Consider the following 19,016-nt stretch of genomic DNA (forward strand, 5'->3'; position numbering starts at 1 on the left):
GACATTACTTTTACCAATTGAAGCAACAAATATCACTGGCGGCAAATTATATGCACTGTTGGTCCTGGTTAATGTGCAAGCTAGTGTCTGTAGCCAAAGATTGTCTCTTAGTGAATAAACAGAAATAAACAGTAGCTGGAGGACTCTGGGTTTTTGCTGCTTAACAAGACAAACAAAGTGGTGAGACGTCTCTAATGAAACAGTCTAATGGATCGCATCATGTGAATTTTAGTGAGTGGGAATCTTTGATAAAGGATTGAAAAAGTCGATCAAATGTGATTGAGCCCCAACCCTAAACATATTTATCAGTAGAGCAAGAGCAAATAAAGAGTCTTTCACAGGAGAGGAAGTGGGAACATCTTTGTTGTGACATAAAGCTATGCCTTTATGTAAAATGTTGTCTTAATCTATTATAATATTATTAGTGGACATTCACACTAATAATAGCATTATATAGGCACTACCAGTCATCACTACCAGTTGCTTACAGTAATAACACCAAATATACTGTACCATTAATGTGACAATGATATATTGGTGTTTAATAATATTTCTCTTTCTCCTGCAGTCCTTCCTGTCCAATTTAACCTATTTGTCAGAGCACCAAGCTTTAGCCGGAGGCGAGGAGATGTACAGTCTCAACCGCAGTGCTGGAAAAGAATTCCCTGCTCTGCTCTGGTCAATAACATTGCATTTACACTGCAGCGTTATTGAAAACCTCTGTGAAATCAGATTTGTCCATCTGCCTTACATGAAACATATCTTCTCATAAAAAAGATTTCATGACGGGTTTTTTTTTCATATTTTAGACCACTATGGACGCAACACCTCTAAACTAGATATATACCCATAAAACGATGAAATCTGTGGGGTTATGAGGACTGAACTCACTGTGGACATGGATTGACACAAACACATCCAATCTGATTTTCAAACCTACGTATCCACACGTTTATGATTTACTGAGATTTAGCCTCCAGTGACAACACCTTATCTGAGCTCCATGGAGATATTTTTCAGATTGCTGCACCTTAGTGATTCAGCCATTAAGGCCTCTAATTGCTAATTCTGTCAGTTTAATTAAAGTTCAAAACTACAGCAGCCTCTTTAAACCATCCAAGCATATCTCTAGATGTCCCTTATGTAAAAAAAAAATGCTGTGGGCTGATTGGGTTTTTTCCATTTTTAAAGCTTACTGTCTTTATTTCTGTGTAGTTCCTTTAGCCTGTGAGATTTCCTCACAGTATCTCTGCTGAGTTTTTCCTCAGGTTTCAGTGAGTGTGTGTAAATCCAGAGTTAATATCTACATAAAACTGGTCAAAGGGGTAATTCTGTTTTAGCTTGTATGTGAATAACAAAAGCTCTTGATGAAAAGTTTACTTTTGACATTTATGTCCCAAACCGAATAAGACATACATAATAAATGGTGTGAATCGAGGAAATAAGTACACACTTTACACACAGCAAGACACTTACCAACTCTGACAAAACAGTGCTTTTATCAAGCAATTTTGAGTGTGAATAAACACAACATAGGCTGGGATCAGTCTGTGACAAGACAGACAGACAAACTCTCACCTGGGTACTAGATTCATATACTCGCTTCCAGCAGTCTTATAAGATAAGATAAAATATCTAGCCACTGTATAACTGTCTCCAGATCTGCTTTCCACAATTAATTCAACCCTGTAGGTATGTCTAATGAATTTGCCACTGGCAAGGTAGACAGGCTGAAACAGTTCTTAAGGTGAAACACAGCTCTCTTTGTATAACCAGTTTTTATTTATTTCCACCCCTCTTAGAGTCAGCGTACTGTTGCAGCCTTTGAGGATTTTGTTTTGTGCTTCTACACATTCTAGCGTAACGCTTTAAAGTTGGGCTGCTTTGATTTATTTTTTTGTGAAAAAAGAAAAGTAAACTTGCAACCTAAAGCCCCCTGTGTAAAACACACTTGCTGCTAGACAGGTGGATTCAATCTAGTGCTTCTCAACTAGGCATAACGGTGTTTGTTTTCCAGGTGTACTCATCTCTCTCTTTCTCTGTCTGTCTCTAATCTAATAGTATTTCTGATCCTGGGCCAGACAGAAACAACTGTTACCCACAGCCACTTAGAATAATAAGTAGCTTCAGCAGGCCTGCAGGGCCAAACTATGATTCCTGGAGCATGAAATACACTTGGCATGCAAGAGGATTGTGAGTCTGACTGGTGCACATATTGGTCCCCTACTGTAGGGCTACAGTAGAGGATGCCAAGGAGGTACCTTGGAGGTTTTCATACCTGAGCAAGCACCAAATAAAAAAAAAAACTCTAGCACACTCTGTCTTCACTTTAACTTCAGCTGAAAAGTCATGTTTCTGCAGCTGCTGCACAGGAAGCTGTTATGTCATGAAAGTCCATTGTTCATAGTTTAATATTCAAAAAAGAAATGATTGTATGTTCTTTGTGATAATAGTTTTTTCTCAGCAAATACATCCAAAGTCAAATTGTATACATTGTCCAAAAGACTAGAGCATTAAAGGACCACAAGTTTTGTTCTTTGATTGAAACTATTCATATCCATCAGTTTCTTCCCAGCACTGCAGTGGAGACTGTATGCAAATCTAAATCATCTTTAATTTCTTCAGTGTATCCTTTCTATACGTCTTTCTACTAACTGTCTGTGTAATACGAGTTTATTATGCACAGTGCTGCACGCACCTTTGCTAAGAACCTTTACAATTAAAATAACAAAGTAAGATTTTAGCACAATAGTTCCTTTTTTGGAGGAGAGTTATCTACAATACTCCATTTTCTGTTTCTGAAGCATTGTTCAGATGATTGGCCTTGGGCTTTTACTGGTGATTACCCAAATAACGGGAGTATTTGTTCACTATATTGTGCCAGGATTCTTGGGAGAGACTATATTTAGTTTATATGGATCCTCAAGGCAAATTAAAAAACCTCTATTCTCGTGTATAACCAGACTGGTCACTACACCACAGTTATGCTTTGCTAGCAGAGAGGAAAGGTCTTTAAGGAACCCACTGTCATTATGCAACAGGTACAAACATATGTTCTAGAGTGGTTGAATATCAATATCAATCAAAATCATGAAGGCTTTAAAGACACAATGAAATATCAGGGCACCTAATGTAATTCGGTGTATTTCTGAGTGAAATAGAGTATGTGGGAATGGTTTCATATCCAGAGGAATTTGATCAGATCATTAAGGTATTTGATGTAATCACTCAAACATGGGTGTGATTTAACAAAAATGGAGAGAACCATGGCGATTTGGGGCAGTAGAGGAGCGTCCTCACGTACATTTCTAGATTACAAGGTAGGAGGGCAAGGGAGAAATTAACTTAATTTGTAATTGTAAGCAATGTTTTTCTCCCTGATATTGTGCAGATTCATATGACTGGAGGAGTCAGCTGGGCAACACAAATAATCACATTTGATTGGCTTAATTAATGTTTATGCCCTCAAGCGCAGGATGAGTCATCAAAAAATTAAGTGTTTTAAAGGAAAAGAAAAGAGAAGTTAAAAGAGGTTAAAAGGCAAAAACTATATCAGGAAAAACTAATGTCCACTGAATAGATGCTCCCAAAAGGCGATTTATTGGGCACAATTACGCGGTTTCAACTTTACATTACCTGATGAAGACTTAAAGTCGAAACCGTGTAATTGTACTCAATAAATTGCCTTTTTGGGAGCATCTATTCTGATACATAAAAAAGCTATGTTTCGCATGTATTTGGCAGAATAGCAAGAGTTGACAGTAAATTTAATGCAGGACTCCAGGATGAGAACTTGGAAACATTTTTTTTATTTCATTGTGTCTCTACAGCTCAATATCCCTAGGAATTATGTCCATATTGAATGAGTACACACCTCACAATTCAGCTTGAACCCCAATGTTCAGTGCCAATGCAGGAAGTAGTGTGTCCTTTATATAGTGAGGCTAAAAGTAAGGGTGTGATTGGTCTGTAGCAAGTTTGACTTTCATGCAGGGGACTGCAGTTTGCATCCTGTCACAGATCTGCAATCAACATTTGCCAGTTTATCAACTGTAACCATGATCTTTCTCTAACCTGTTTCAGTTGCCATTAAACATTTTCATTAAAAAGTCATTAAACATTTTCTGGGGCTTTGCAGAATTGTCCAATATTTACGTTGTCTGACAACAGGATTGGTCTCAAAGCTTACAGTAAACTGCTATCGAGTGCTGGGGACAAAGAACATCTTGATCATGACTCTGTAAGAATCAGATAATCAGAATAATAATCAGAACACTTCAATATCTTTAAAGCAATCCACAAAATGAACCAAGCAGTCAAACCTTACTGTGCAACTCAGATCTTTGTCCAAGACCTTTCCCTCATTAGCAATCATGTTTTTAGTTAATGTAGTTGGTCACAGAGATGTGGACTTTGATAGACGGAGTGTTCGGAAACCGGAGAGGGAGCTGGAGTTGTGTTCCACATCTGCTAAGTCGATCTGGTATCTGGTAGATAGAAACCAAGAAAGGTTTAATATCAAATGGTTCATATTAACTGATAAATGAGTGAGTTTAGCTAGAGCTAGTCATAGCATCTGGCCTCGTCACTTTTTTTTTTTTAGGTTTATCAAGCAAGAAGTCCTTAATATTCTGCTCTTATTACCCTCACGAAGACAAACTCCCCCTGGAGGCATCATATACAAGCTTATACTAATGAGATGCAGGGAGATAGGAAATAAAGACAGATGACATGTAGCTGCAATAACCATTTAGATACCATGCCGATGTTCTGGAATCAGAGGCGTGATGTGTAACACAACAGCGTTAGCATCTAGTATGTGTAGTCCTGCAATGCCTGCTGTCCCTTTTACACAGACATCGATCTGGCAATGTGACTACCTCTGCTGCTGGAGCAATAATGCACCCCCAGTCCCTGTTTGTATCTTTTAAGTAGAACGGCGAGGCGAATTAATGGCGCAACATTCTCGCCTTGAACAGGCTGTGTAAAAGGGGCTTGTGTGTGTATTTGCAGGTCTGTTTGTATACCTGTTGTATATCTCTGTATGATTTTGTGTGTTTTTCCAACAGAGTAACTAATTAAAAGGCAGATAATATGCATGAAACAGCCTCTCTGGCAGAGCAGAGGAAAAACAGTGGAAAGTCTATGGAGTTGTGGAAGAAAAAATACACAAAGTTTATATCTATTCACATGAGTCCCATTTCTTTGGGGTAGTTATATCCAAAACAGTAGCAGCAGCAGAAGAGACAGTAGCATGAGAAGGTGGGGGCAGAAGTGATTGGCACGCCCTCTTAGAGACTCTTGGTTGATCTCTTCCTGGTTGGGTGAGCCGTGCGGGGAGACTGAGGCTATTGGGTGGCTGTTGCGGTTGGAGCACATATCGTAGAGGTTCCCTGAGAACTGCATCTTCTTGGACTCCTGGCGGAGAGACTCCCAGACAGCTGCTGCTTCCTCCGGACAGCCGGCCATCGCCACGTTGGCACAGTCATGGAACTCATCCCATGACCTGAAGAAACAAAGACAAGGAAAAGGAACACGGAGAGACATGAGGTGATGTGTCTCAGACGTGACACCAAAATAAGTTAGTTTGACATCTGCACATAATTTAGTACAAAACAATGGACAGTTTTGACAGTTACCATTTGTTTTTATGACAAATAAATATGGTGGGAACTTCCAGACAGAACATGATTGCTCACCACAAACACGGCCACAAATAAACTGCAGATATTTTTTTTGATATTTATCATCAGATATATATAAATTCTTTTCACAGCCTTTTTTTTTTAACTAAATGTTGAATAATGCAAATGGCTATGTATTCCTAATCATAATGTAAAAGTATGACCACAGACTAACCACAGAGCAAATTTCACCTTGTGTTATTTGTGTGAATTCGACCACTGAATTGCTTTTACAGTCTGTTTTTAACAGCTATGCTAGAGGCTTTACGGATGACAATGTTGGTTTGTTGATTGGGCAGTATGTAGGTCCACCACCAGTGATGGTTGGTTAAATACATACGTTACATTACAATACATTAAATACATAATTTGAGCTTTCAATGGTTACTATGTCTAATAGCAAAATCTTGTAATATAGAATATAATTTTGTCAGTAATTTACCTTTAGTTGACAGTTGTATGGTGTACATATTTGTTTCATTTTCATATTTTTATGCTGTTATTTTATATTTCATATTTAATACTAGGCTACCCAGTATCAAAGGTAACAATGCATCTATAAAGCCCATCACTGGAGGATCAAGCCAGACCGGGCTTCTATCCCCCAGGTGAGTGTGTGACTGTTAAATGGAAACCTGTAAATATTAATGTATTGTCGATCTGAGAGAGACTTTATTATTAACTATAATTATATTGACATTCAGAGTGATTATCTATGTGTACTGATCCATCTGTATCGATAGTGTCTTTGTGTAATTTATAATATAGTAAGTCTTTGATCCTGGTCAAGGTTAGACTGTTGGCCCTGTAATTTGTCATTTAAAGAGGACCTATTATGCTCATTTCAGCTCTAAATTTTTATTTAGTAGCTCTGCATGATTCAAAGTTTAAAAAAAAACTCCTTATTTATCTTATACTGGCCCTTTATTCAGCCCCTCAATATACAGTTTCTCTTACACTATGTTTTAGCTCCTGTTTCTTTAAGATTGGAAAAGATAATCCCCCCTTACATGAGCAAGGTAAATATTATAAAGTTAGTGACCAAAATGTATGATCTGCAATAAAAATGTAGATTAAAAATGCTCTATGTTGTCTAAGGTTAGTGATAGGTGTATTTCCAGCCCAGGGCCTAGGAAACCATAAAAGAAGGAAGGGTTTACATCACTGTGTAGCGCATAAATGTACATTGGTGCCACACTTGAAGCTCTCAGAGCAGTTAGCGTAGTGGTGAATGGGTAGACCACTCCCTCATCTCTCCCCTCTCAGTTTCACAGATTATAAATCTGGGTGATGGAGGCACCAGCATTGTGGTGTGTTATTATTTATTTATTGTTTCATGTGTTTTGAGGGTACATTTTCTTTGATTTGTAGGTTAAGTCAATGCAAGTTACGTTAATGTCATGCTAGCTTTATAACGGACTGCAGCTTCTTATGCATATGTGATTGAGGTTATAAACAGAATAACATTAGTGGGTTAGCTTAACTGTGATAATACCCTAACTAAATTAATTCTGAGCCCCTTAGCTAACATTATGTAACATAATCTACAGTTTTTGTTATGGTAACCTGGTGGACAGCAGGGCACCAGACAAATGGGATTACAGCTCCGGTGTTGATTTTATCACGGCAGAGATTGCTTCATTCATAATTATCATAAGCATTTTAATTTGACTCACCATAAGCTCTGTAAAGTATGCCTGTAATCATCTTTGGATACTATTTGGAGACCAACAGCAAAAAAACAAATGCACACATTAGGAAAAGTCAGTCAGTATTCTCTGAATTGTGTTCTTTCATTTGGTAGAGGCATTTCTTCATCAAAAGTCATGACGTAGATATGCAGGGTTTTAGTGTGCTTCTCCATGCATCTCCCATAGGCTTCAATAGAGCTAGCACCAAAGTCTGGCACCAAGTAGAGCATTACAACATTGGTATTATGATGTAATGACCCTTCCTTCATTTATAGTTTCCTTGTCCGGGGCCCAAGAATCTTTGCCCATTCACTCTTGTTATAAGTTGTACATGCGTAGTTCGCTCCTCTTCAATACAAGAGATAGATACAAGAAATGCAGCTCAAAGTGCTTTACAACAAAAGAAAGGAGAACCAAGTGCTTCACATGAAAAGACATAAAAAGAACATAAAAGCATGTAAAAAACATAAGATGGAAAATAAAACCCACTTGATAACATTAATAAAAATAAGATAAAATAAAGTGCAACTGGAATACATAGAATGCGTACTTCAGTGGTGGTAGTTTGAGACCTAATAAGCGATAACTCAGAAAGTATTGCGCCATGTGTACACAATCTATAAATCGATGCCTAGGTCTCTGAAGCCATAAGCAAACAGAACCTCCCTTTTCCAAAAGGACACAGACTCACCACCAGCTGTGATTAACAGAAATAAGCCTCTTTCAGTTTACCCCAGAACATCTTCCAACAGGTTTAACCTCACTGTGGGTCTTATCTGTGTCAGGCGCAACCTGAAGCTGCCTCGGGAAAAAAAACCAACAAAACCCCTCCCACCCCTAGTGGGTTAAAAAACACACACACCACAGTCTTCTTTCTCAAACCTACCAACCACTGACCTCAGCACTTATGTAACATAAGATAGAAAATAAAATCCACTTGATAAAAATAGTAATAAAAATAAGATAAAATAAAGTGAAAATATAATACATAGAATGTGTAATATAAGGTGGAGGATAAAACCCACTGACACATTAAATAGAATACATACTGAATAATAATAAGAATAAAATATAATAAAAAGTTAACACATAGAATACATAGAATGTATAAAATAAAGTAAAATTCAACATTTTAAAAGAAGTGCAGTAGTGCATAAGTGGGAAGCAGACCAAGAGAAAAGCTAGTTAAAGGCTAAGGTGAAGAAATCAGTTTTTAGGTTTCTTTTAACAATATCTAGCGAGCTGACTTCCCTGGTATTTATCGGTAGTGTATTCCATAGTTTTGAGGCATAATTGACAAAGGCTGCATCCCTGATTTTATTTCAACTGTTGCTGGGAATCTCCAATAAACCAGCACCAGAAGATGTTCTTGATGGCAAATAGTTAACAAGGGAGTTAGAAATGTAGCTTGGTCCTAGCCCATTAAGGGCTTTGTATGTGATGAGGAGGACCTTAAAATCAATTCTAAATGTTACAGGAAGCCAGTGCAGAGCAGCTAAAACTGGACTAATGTGCTCTCGCCTCTTGGTTCTGGTTAATAGCTGAGCTGCATAGTTTTAAATGAGCTCTCTCAGTGTTTTTTTTTTTTTTTACAATACATAATCAAGTTGGCTTGAAATGAAGACATGCATCAGTTTTTCAGCATCTTTTTGATGCACAAATGGTCGTACTTCAGCTATGTTTCTAAGGTGGAAAAATGATGTTTTCATCACCTTGTTAATATGGGACCTAAAGCTTAGATCTGAATCTAATATAACGCCAAGAATTGTAACCTGAGATTTAATCCTGGGAGTTAATTTCCCCAGATTATTAAACAGCATTTCTCTTTTTGTTTTGGGACTGACTAGAAGGATCTCAGTTTTCAGAAATGATTGCTCATCCATTTATTTATTGCCAGAAGACAGGTACTAATAGAGTTTATAGCTGCAGCATCATTTGGTTCAGCAGAGATGTACAGTTGTGTGTCATCTGCATAACTATGGAAACATACATTGTGCTCTCTGATGATGTCACCAAGTGGCAGCATGTACAGTGAGAATAATAATGGACTAAGGCAGCTCCCTTGTTGAACCCCAAAGCAGTTGTCATGTTCCTCAGACACATGATCTCCCTTTGATGTATCATTTACGCACCACCACACAACGCGTGGCAGCAGAGAGTGAGTGGCTCCTCATGGTACAACCAGGTATATCTGTGATAAATTGCAAGAAGATCCAGTTGCAGCCACAGCATGAACATGCAGTATCTACACAACACACCCACTGTACTACATGACACAGTAGTTGGGAGTGTGTGTCATGTAGTTAAGTGGGTGTGTGTTGTGTAGGGTTAGGGTGAGTCTGCAAAACTGCAGCTAGACTCCTTTCTGGAGAAAGAAAATTCAGTTAAGTTGCTGGAAATAACCGCTTTTGCGAGAACACTGCAAGAGAAGCTCAGAGTCAAAGAGCTTGGACCTGACCAGCTGGACATTGTAATTTAACAACAATCCCAAGACAGAGAAAGACAATACACTTGGTCATTTTAAAGGAGCTTACTAAGAAGGCTTAGCTAACTGCATGCAGTGATACCAATGCTTTATTTTGCTTTCCGTGCCTCCACTTTCAAACAACAAGATCAGATTACTAGATTAGATCACTAGCTCTGCTCAAGCACTCTTAGCTCTCTCCTTCTTTTAGTGACTTTTCTCGCTAATCCCACAGTTATTAGTTAGTTTAGCTCAGCAGTTAGCTTAGCAGCTAACTTAGCTAAGCAGTTAGTGATGGCTTATCTCTCTCCCAGTCACTCTCCTGCTCTCTCTTGCTCAGTGTGTCATATGTTTAGCTATTCCTCTGCCTCCATTAGTGATAATGGTACATGTAATAAATGTAGTTTATTTGCAGTGTTGGAGGGGAGGCTCAGTGAATTGGAATTGTGTCCACACCATGCAAAATCATTAGCTAATGTAATTAGCCAGCCACCAGTAGCCAGTGCAGGCCGATCCAGTGTAGCTCCTACTCCCCTGGTAGTTCCCAAGTAGATGGGAAGCCAGGGTAGCTGGGTGACTGTCCGAAGGAAGCATAACCCTAAGCAGAGGCCCACGGTTCACCACCAACCAGTTCACATTTCTAACAGGTTCTCCCCACTCAGTGACAGCTCCATAGTGAGAAACGTGAAGTTAGCAACACTGGTGACCATAGTCAAATGCATTCCTGGGACCAGAGCGGGCGACACAGAGTCAAATTTAAAACTGCTGGCTAAGGATAAGCGTAAATACAGTATGATTGTTATTCACTTTGGCGGGAATGACTCCCAATTACGCCAATCGGAGGTCACTAAAATTAATGTTGAGTCGGTGTGTACATTTGCAAAGACAATGTTGGACTCCATAGTTTTCTCTGGGCCCCTGCCTAATCAAACTAGTCCACGCATTTGTTACTTCTAGGCTGGATTATTGCAATTCCTTGTTATCAGGCTGCCCTAACGAGTCTCTAAATACTCTAAAGCTGGTCCAGAATGCAGCTGCACGTGTACTGACAAAAAGTAGAAAAAGAGATCATATTTCTCCCATTTTAGCTTTGCTGCATTGGCTTCCTGTAAAATTCAGAACTGAATTTAAAATCCTTCTCCTCATCTAGAGAGCCCTTAATAGTCAGGCACCATCACATCTTAAAGAGGTCATAGTACCCTATTATCCCACTAGAACACTGCACTCTCAGAACGCAGGCTTACTTATGGTTCCTAGAGTCTGCAAAAGTAGAATGGGAGGCAGAGCCTTCAGCTATCGGGCCCTCCTGTGGAACCATCTTACAGATTTGATCTGGAGGGCAGACACCCTCTCTATGTTTAAGAGTGGACTTAAAACTTTCATTTTGGATAAAGTTTATAGTTAGGGCCGACCAGGCTTGCCTTGGACCAGCCTTTAGTTATGCTGTTATAGGCCTAGACTGCTTGGGGACTTCCTTTGATGCATTGAGCTTTTCTCTCCTCCTCCTCCTCTCCATCTGTATGCATTCATGTACCATTAATGCACGTTACTAACTTGGCTTCTTCTGCAGAGTTTTTGTGCTTTCTCGTCTCACAGGAAAATTCAGAGTCCAAGGGGATGATGGCACAGTCCTGTGGGCGTCCTGCCTTGACACCTTCTGCTGTTATTGTTATTATTACTACTAGTCATATCTCTATTATTATTATCGTTGTTATTGCTGTTATTGTTGTTATTATGCTTCTCTGTGTGTCTCTCTCCCCTCTCCCCCTCCCTCCTTCTTTCTCTCTCAACCCAACCGTGTCTCGCTGCTGCTTCACCATCCTCTTTGCTTAAGCGACGGTGAATCTCTTTTCTCAAGTGATGGAGTCACCGGTACCTGCTTATTCCTGCCCGTCATGCCCCGGTCTCATCGCTGCCACTGCCAGATGTCACTTCTGCTTCGAGTGCCTTGAATGGGAACATGCAGAGAGTGGCATGATGCAGCCACCGCCCTGCATATTCTGCTGAGTGCTTCCTCCAGATCTACGCCAGAAGTGATGGGAACATTTTCAACGATGTGACTCTGCTGCAATGAGAGCGAGCTGGAGCTCGAGATCTCCGTGGCAAAGATGAAATCACTGCTCCATCTGGCCCTCCACCGCTACCGCTGTCGGATGCCTTGGCTGAGACACTCTGAGCGGCTTCTCCGATGGATGATCATGACAAACTGGTCAGCCAGCTCCATGAAGGATTTTGTGGCCTGTCTCATCTTGCTCAATCCGCCTTTCTTTCACTTCCTCAACCAGACATCTGGCAGTGCGTCGAAATGTCCTGGAAGGAGCTGCTGAAAACAAAGTCACCAGTGGCAGGACTGCTATCCTTCCTGAGAGTGCAGGCCCACACGCAGACAGGCTGTCCCAGTGTGCACCTCCTAGAAGAGGCCCTCACAGCCCTGCTGCTCGGCTGGGTGGGCAGCAGGGAGAAAGCTGCAGCCTCCACTGGTGCAGGACAGAGACACCCTGCTGCCTGCAGCAGAAAAAAATCTTGGTGTGTTGAGTGTTGCAGCGGCAAATACACTGCTGTATGCCTCCTCCATGGCAGAACAGATTGAATTTCTGGGTCGCACCATCGGTCAGATTAACAACCTTGTTGTAGGTGTTGCGTGTGCCGCAGGACGAGTGATGTCGCTTGCCACAGTAGGCTCATGTCACGTGTGGTTGGGAAGTACAGAGGGGACCTCCTCAGAGCTTGAAGAGGCTTGAAGAAGAGAAGGCGCAGCTGAGCTGACATTTGCTGCTTGCCTGCAACGCCGCAATGCCACGGCAAGAAGGAGAGCATGCAGGCAGGGTAGAGCACCGACAGCCTCTGCTGCTTCAGCCATGTCCAATGCCACCTCGACGGAGTCACCGAAGCATCTGCCCTCCCGTGACTGAAGAGAGCTGCAGCGAGGAGTGCAGACAAACCTTCACTGAAACACTTGAGGAAAGTCAGTGGCACTGAAATGACTGTCAGCAGGAGGAAGTGCTGACACACCGGATGTGCGTTGTTCACTGCCCCCTCCCACCCCTGTTCAAGTTCATGTTCTGTGTGTATCTGTGCGCATCATGCTAAAGACGCTGATTGTGCTGAAATTTTTAAAAATGTACAAAATGTTTTAATAAAATAAATTAAATTTTCCAAAGAGCACTATCCTCCATCCTTTCTGGCCCTCTGTGATGGTGGGATGATAACAGCTCAGCCTGCTTCATCCAGCCGATCACAGTCTGTCTACAGACAGCACATACAGAAAGCACTTGCTCTGCCGGCGCCCCTGCCTCTCTTCTCTCTGTCAGAGAAGCAGACAGCAGGAGGCTTTATTCAGCTGCAGATGGTGTGAGCCGAAAAAAACCCAGCGCTGAGCGCATTCATGAGCGCTGTTAGGCGCAATGTGGTGGGAAAAACACATATTCCGCCAGACATAGCAACAAAGTGGGTTTGTGTTTCGCTGCACTCACCGGTACCAATATTTTTCAGACTGGCCAGCACAGTGTGTCTCCCTGGGAAAATGACGCAGCGGGCAGCGTTATATCCATATATAGGAATAATGCAGTGCACCCGCACACTGACCGGAGCGAGGACACTTCATGTCTGCTTAGTGTCAGCAGTGTCTCCTGCTTTTCATGCCGCCCTGATCAGGACTGGCGTACACAGCACTCCACTTGGGGTTATGTTAGCGCAGCTGACAGCGTTACTTTCTCATTAGAGAGTAACACTGCGGGCCTGCTCATGCACCGTGGAGAGGAGACACCCACTCCTCTCCAGTTATTTCTGCGAGAAATGTGGAGTGACCACTAACACAAACACTGAAGCTGTGTTGGGAGCTGACTATGATGCGTTTATGGACCACTCCGTCAGCTCAACCTTTTTGATGCCGGCCAAACTTCCATTTATGGAAGGTTTGACAATGGCTATTGAGGCGTAACTCCTCCCCCCAGTGGGAACTGCTAGTGGTGCTTGAGGCTCTATTGAGTGATCCCTATGAGCCTCTGGAGCGCTCCTCTATAAAGGCGTTGTCATTCAAGACAGCTTTGCTGCATGCGCTGACTTCAACTAAGAGAGTGAGAGAGTTGGGTGCCCCGTCGGTTCACCTCAGCTGTTTGCTTCTTCAAGGTGACCACAGTGGTGCTACTCTCAAACCAAACCCCTCCTTTGTTCCAAAGAACATAAAGAGCTTGAGAAGTATTCAGATAGAGGCGTTTTGTCCTCCACCCCATGGGGATGCTAATGAGGCAAAACTGCACCTCTTGTGCCCAGTACGTGTGTTAGCATATTATGTTGAATGCACGGCCCTTATCAGCGCACTAAACAGCTGTTTATGTGCTATGGAGAGGGAGTGCTGGTAAAGCCCTATCCAAGAAGCGCCTAGCTAGTTGGCTTTTTGAGTGCATCTCCTAAACCTACAGGTAGGCGAGTAAGTACCCCCCCATTGTGCACATAATCTGTAGGCGCGTCCTGATTGGCTGGCTACGTACATGCAAATTTCAGTGAGCGATTGCGTGCGTGTGATTGGAGAGGAGTATTACCCATAGAGTCCAGTAGAGGGCTCTGCCTGTGCTTGTAGAACTAGGGTTACAATATCATAACCTTTGTTTGTTCCTGTTAAAGGGGAGTTTTTCTTGCCGCTGTCGCCAAGTGCTTGCTCATGAGGGAATTGTTAGGTCTCTGTAAATTAAAGAGTACGGTCTAGATCTGCTCTATGTGAAAAGTGCTCTGAGATAACTTTTATGTTGGCGCTTTATAAATAAAATTCAATTGAATTGAAAAAATCCACTGACACATTTGTGGTTTCGAGTGAAATCTTGACAACTATTGGATAGATTGCCACAAAATCTGGTACACACATCCATGTCCTCCTCAGGATGGAGGTGACTTGGTGATCCTTTACCTTGGGATGGGCCACTCATCTAGCCCCATCACCGGGTCAAAATTTTGATTTGTCCAATTCTTTGGTTTAATGACATTTCCATGAACGTCAGCTGTACTTTGTGTTTAGTGCTGATTAGCAAATGTAACCATACTGACATGCTAAACTAAGATGATGAACATGGTGAACATATTACCTGATAAACATTAGCATCGTCATTGTGAGCATGTTAGTTTTCTGACATTAGCATTTAGCTCAAAGCAACACAGTGTGTAAGTACCGCCTCACAGAGCTGCTACTATGGCTGTAGACGCTTAGCCTTGTTTTGCTTAGTCTTGATTTGCTGCTACCTAGCAACGTACACAAGTGTCATGTTTTTCAATTCACCCTCTGACTGAGCATATTCTCAAAAGAAAAACTTAGACCCATAAAGCCTCGGAGTAAGTGCACTTTCTTTGCATAAGTTGGACATTCAACTTGTGTGGACATGTCTGACTTATTGACTGCATTTGCAATGTACCTTCATTTGAAATTTATTTGAGCCAAGACACATGATTATACTGACTAGTGCACACTAATATGATTGAACTAATTCTGAACAGACAGCTATGAAAATAACTGATGAAGATGCAGCGACAGTGAAGCATTAGTCTTTTCACTGAGAAAATCAAATTCAATCTATCCCTTTGCTCCTTTGACTTCTTTTGGTTGTTGCCAAGAGACCATCTGTTTATCTTCACCACTGTGAGAGCAAAGGTCACCCTGTGGGTTAGACTGAAATGTGGAAAACCTTCATTAGTTCACAGAGAATAGAAAAGCTGTCATGAACTAGGTGTTTGTTGAATCACTGCAGTGTTATATCCATCAGAAGCCAAACATACATTTGAAACACTTTCTTTGACGTGAGAGGAGTGAGAATAGGAAAGAAAAGTTGGGGAAGATGAGAGACAGAAGTAGTCTTACACAGAGTTCAGTATTTTTCAGTGAAACTCAGTATTAAACTTAATTCCAATAACCTTCAAGCCCAAGAAGCAGATGACTCTGTTCAAAACCTGCCTGACACGAAACACTCTGATGCTGAAAGAATTGCTTCATAAAAATGCTTTTTTCACATGTATTTGGCAGAAAAGCAAGAGTTAACAGTAAATTTAATGCAGGACTCCAGGATGAGAACTTGGAAACATTTTTTTTATTTCATTGTGTCTCTACAGCTCAATATCCCTAGGAATTATGTCCATATTGAATGAGTACGCACCTCACAATTCAGCTTGAACCCCAATGTTCAGTGCCAATGCAGGAAGTAGTGTGTCCTTTATATAGTGAGGCTAAAAGTAAGGTGTGATTGGTCTGTAGCAAGTTTGATTTTCATGCAGGGAATTGCAGTTTGCATCCTGTCACAGATCTGCAATCAACATTTGCCAGTTTATTAACTGTAACCATGATCTTTCTCTAACCTGTTTCAGTTGCCATTAAACATTTTCATTAAAACGTCATTAAACATTTTCTGGGGCTTTGCAGAATTGTCCAATATTGACGTTGTCTGACAACAGGATTGGTCTCAAAGCTTACAGTAAACTGCTATCGAGTGCTGGGCACAAAGAACATCTAGATCATGACTCTGTAAGAATCAGATAATCAGAATAATAATCAGAACACTTCAATATCTTTAAAGCAATCCACAAAATGAACCAAGCAGTCAAACCTTACTGTGCAACTCAGATCTTTGTCCAAGACCTTTTCCTCATTAGCAATCATGTTTTTAGTTAATGTAGTTGGTCACAGAGATGTGGACTTTGATAGACGGAGAGTTCAGAAACCGGAGAGGGAGCTGGAGTTGTGTTCCACATCTGCTAAGTCGATTTGGTATCTGGTAGATAGAAACCAAGAAAGGTTTAATATCAAATGGTTCATATTAACTGATAAATGAGTGAGTTTAGCTGGAGCCAGTGGTAGCATCTGGTCTCGTCACTTTTTTTTAGGTTTATCAAGCAAGAAGTCCTTAATATTCTGCTCTTATTACCCTCATGAAGACCCTGGAAGCATCATATACAAGCTCATACTAATGAGATACAGGGAGATAGGAAATAAAGACAGATGACATGTAGCTGCTATAAACATCTGTTTAACTATGTATGTGTATATGTTTGTTGTGTGTATGATTTTGTGTGTTTTTCCAACAGAGTAACTAATTAAAAGGCAGAGAATATGCATGAAACAGCCTCTCTGGCAGAGCAGATGAAAAACAGTGGAAAGTCTATGGACTATGGAAAAATACAAAAGAGGCCAAATCCACAAAAGGATTGTGCGGCTTTTTGCAGTCGCTAAACCTGTGCAAATGAGACAAAAAAAAGGTGTGTAATTCACAAAGCACCCGCAGAGAATGAAATACACCGCAAACTGAGCTGCCAAGCAAACAGTGTCATTGTGTGCCTGAAGCATTTGCATGTATGTAAATTAGGTAATATTCATACATTTAGCACAAAATTGGCCCCTTTCTATGCAAATAAGCCTCATTACAAAAACAGTCTAATTCACAAAGACCAGCACTTATTGCCACATGCAATTAAGGTGGAGTTATTAGCATCTTCAGATAGTTGGTATTAACTGTGCACACACTCATACTCGCTCCTCACTCTCTCTTTCTTCAAATCTTCAAGCTTGTGAGGCTTGAATGATATTGAATGGATATTGAATGATATCAAGGATGAAATATTCAGTTAGACATTGGTGGGGATCAAGTGGGTATGGGGTGGTAGGCGGATCTCGGATTTTCAGCTACTTGAAAATAAAAATGTCCTGACAGCTCTGATGGAGCTCAGGATTCATCCATACAGTAAGAGGCTGCTTTATTACAAACAATCCCATCATATAAACCTGGATTCTGTGTGTAACAGCTGACCTGTGTAGATGTGTAGCAGAACACAGAACATTAATTACTGATGCATTCTGACCGATCTGGAGTTAATGAAGTTACCACCACTGTGCTGTGTGCGTCAGCTGCTCTGTGATGCTTCAGCCAGCTGTAGGCAACAAACAGAACATCAGTACTGATGTTTCTGCAAAATCCTGGATACATTCAGTGACACCTGAACAACATTATTATAAGATTCAGAAATTAATCTAACACGTTTCAGACCTGCCTTAGTCACATTAATAGCTGTAGCCTTTTTTGATGTACATTTCAGTAGATTATGTTATAGATGCGAAATACTAGAAAAGTAAAAGAAGCAAAATACATGAAAGTTGGTTTGTGATTGTGGAGAGCTCTGTGTGTGCGCGCATCTCTGCTAATTAAAGACACGCAATTTGAGGCCTTGTGCTCTCTGCAGTTTTCATTATGGACCAATCTGTGTTCTGAAATGTGGGGAAAAGCCTGAAACACTGAAAACCGCTCCGCTCACTCAATCAGACACCAAACAAAGGCAAATTGCAATCAGCTGCAAAACTTTATGAGTGTGTTTGCACCGGCATATCATTAGCACAATAACTTTTGTGAATAGGACCTTAAAACGGAGCAGATTGTGGGTGCAAATACTACGCAATTCACAGTGCTATTAGTGGGCAAAATCCATTCTTTGTGGATTTGGCCCAAAGTTTATATCTATTCAAACTAGTTCCATTTCTTTGGGGAAGTTATATCATAAAACAGCAGCAGCATAGGCGACAGCAACTTGAGAAGATGGTGGCAGAAGATAAGCATGCCAGGTTGGCTCTTCCTATTTGGGTGAGCTGTGCGGGGAAACTGTGGCTATCGGGTGGCTATTTTGGTTGGAGCACATGTCGTAGAGTTTCCCTGAGAACTACGTCCTCTTGGACTCTTGGTGGAGAGACTCCCAAACAGCTGCTGCTTCCTCCAGATAGCCAGCCATCGCCACATTGGTGCAGTCATAGAGCTCATCACACGACCCGCAGAAACAAAGAGGAGGAAAAGGAACATGTAATGATACGCGTGCATTGGTGTGGGGTACGTCTGACAGAAATTGTCATGAATTAACATTTCATCCACTTTTAAGCCAAAGTTTTATGATACATGTTTTAGATCCTTTTATGTACATGTTTTAACTGGGTTAAAGGTTCTTGATTGTGGACTTTGTTTTCAGGTGAGAGACTGCACCTTTGCCAGGCTAACTTAGCTAGGTTTGTTTTTAGCCTGGTTGCTATTGCTAGCTGGGCTCTGAAGTAGCTAAACATCATTATGGCTGTGTGTGGACATTGCCAGCTGGCATACTCACTGTAACAAGATGACATCAGATGGAATCTCAAGAAGAAGGTGGAGCTAATCCTGGGGTTTTCAT

General features: G+C 41.1%; 1 protein-coding gene across 2 annotated transcripts in view; it reads right to left on the reverse strand.

Annotated features, from left to right (window-relative positions):
- Positions 1 to 2,395: 2,395 nt before the first annotated feature.
- nrn1la (neuritin 1-like a) overlaps positions 2,396 to 19,016 on the reverse strand; it is a 99,366-nt gene continuing 82,745 nt past the window's right edge. For both annotated transcript variants that reach the window (XM_067588825.1, XM_067588824.1), the window contains exon 3: positions 2,396 to 5,506. In XM_067588825.1, coding sequence (XP_067444926.1) covers positions 5,215 to 5,506 — 292 coding nt within the window. In that variant the 3' untranslated portion in view covers positions 2,396 to 5,214. The remainder of the gene's footprint in view (positions 5,507 to 19,016) is intronic.

Source organism: Thunnus thynnus, chromosome 5 (genome assembly GCF_963924715.1).
Source record: "Thunnus thynnus chromosome 5, fThuThy2.1, whole genome shotgun sequence".
Lineage (NCBI taxonomy): Eukaryota > Metazoa > Chordata > Actinopteri > Scombriformes > Scombridae > Thunnus > Thunnus thynnus.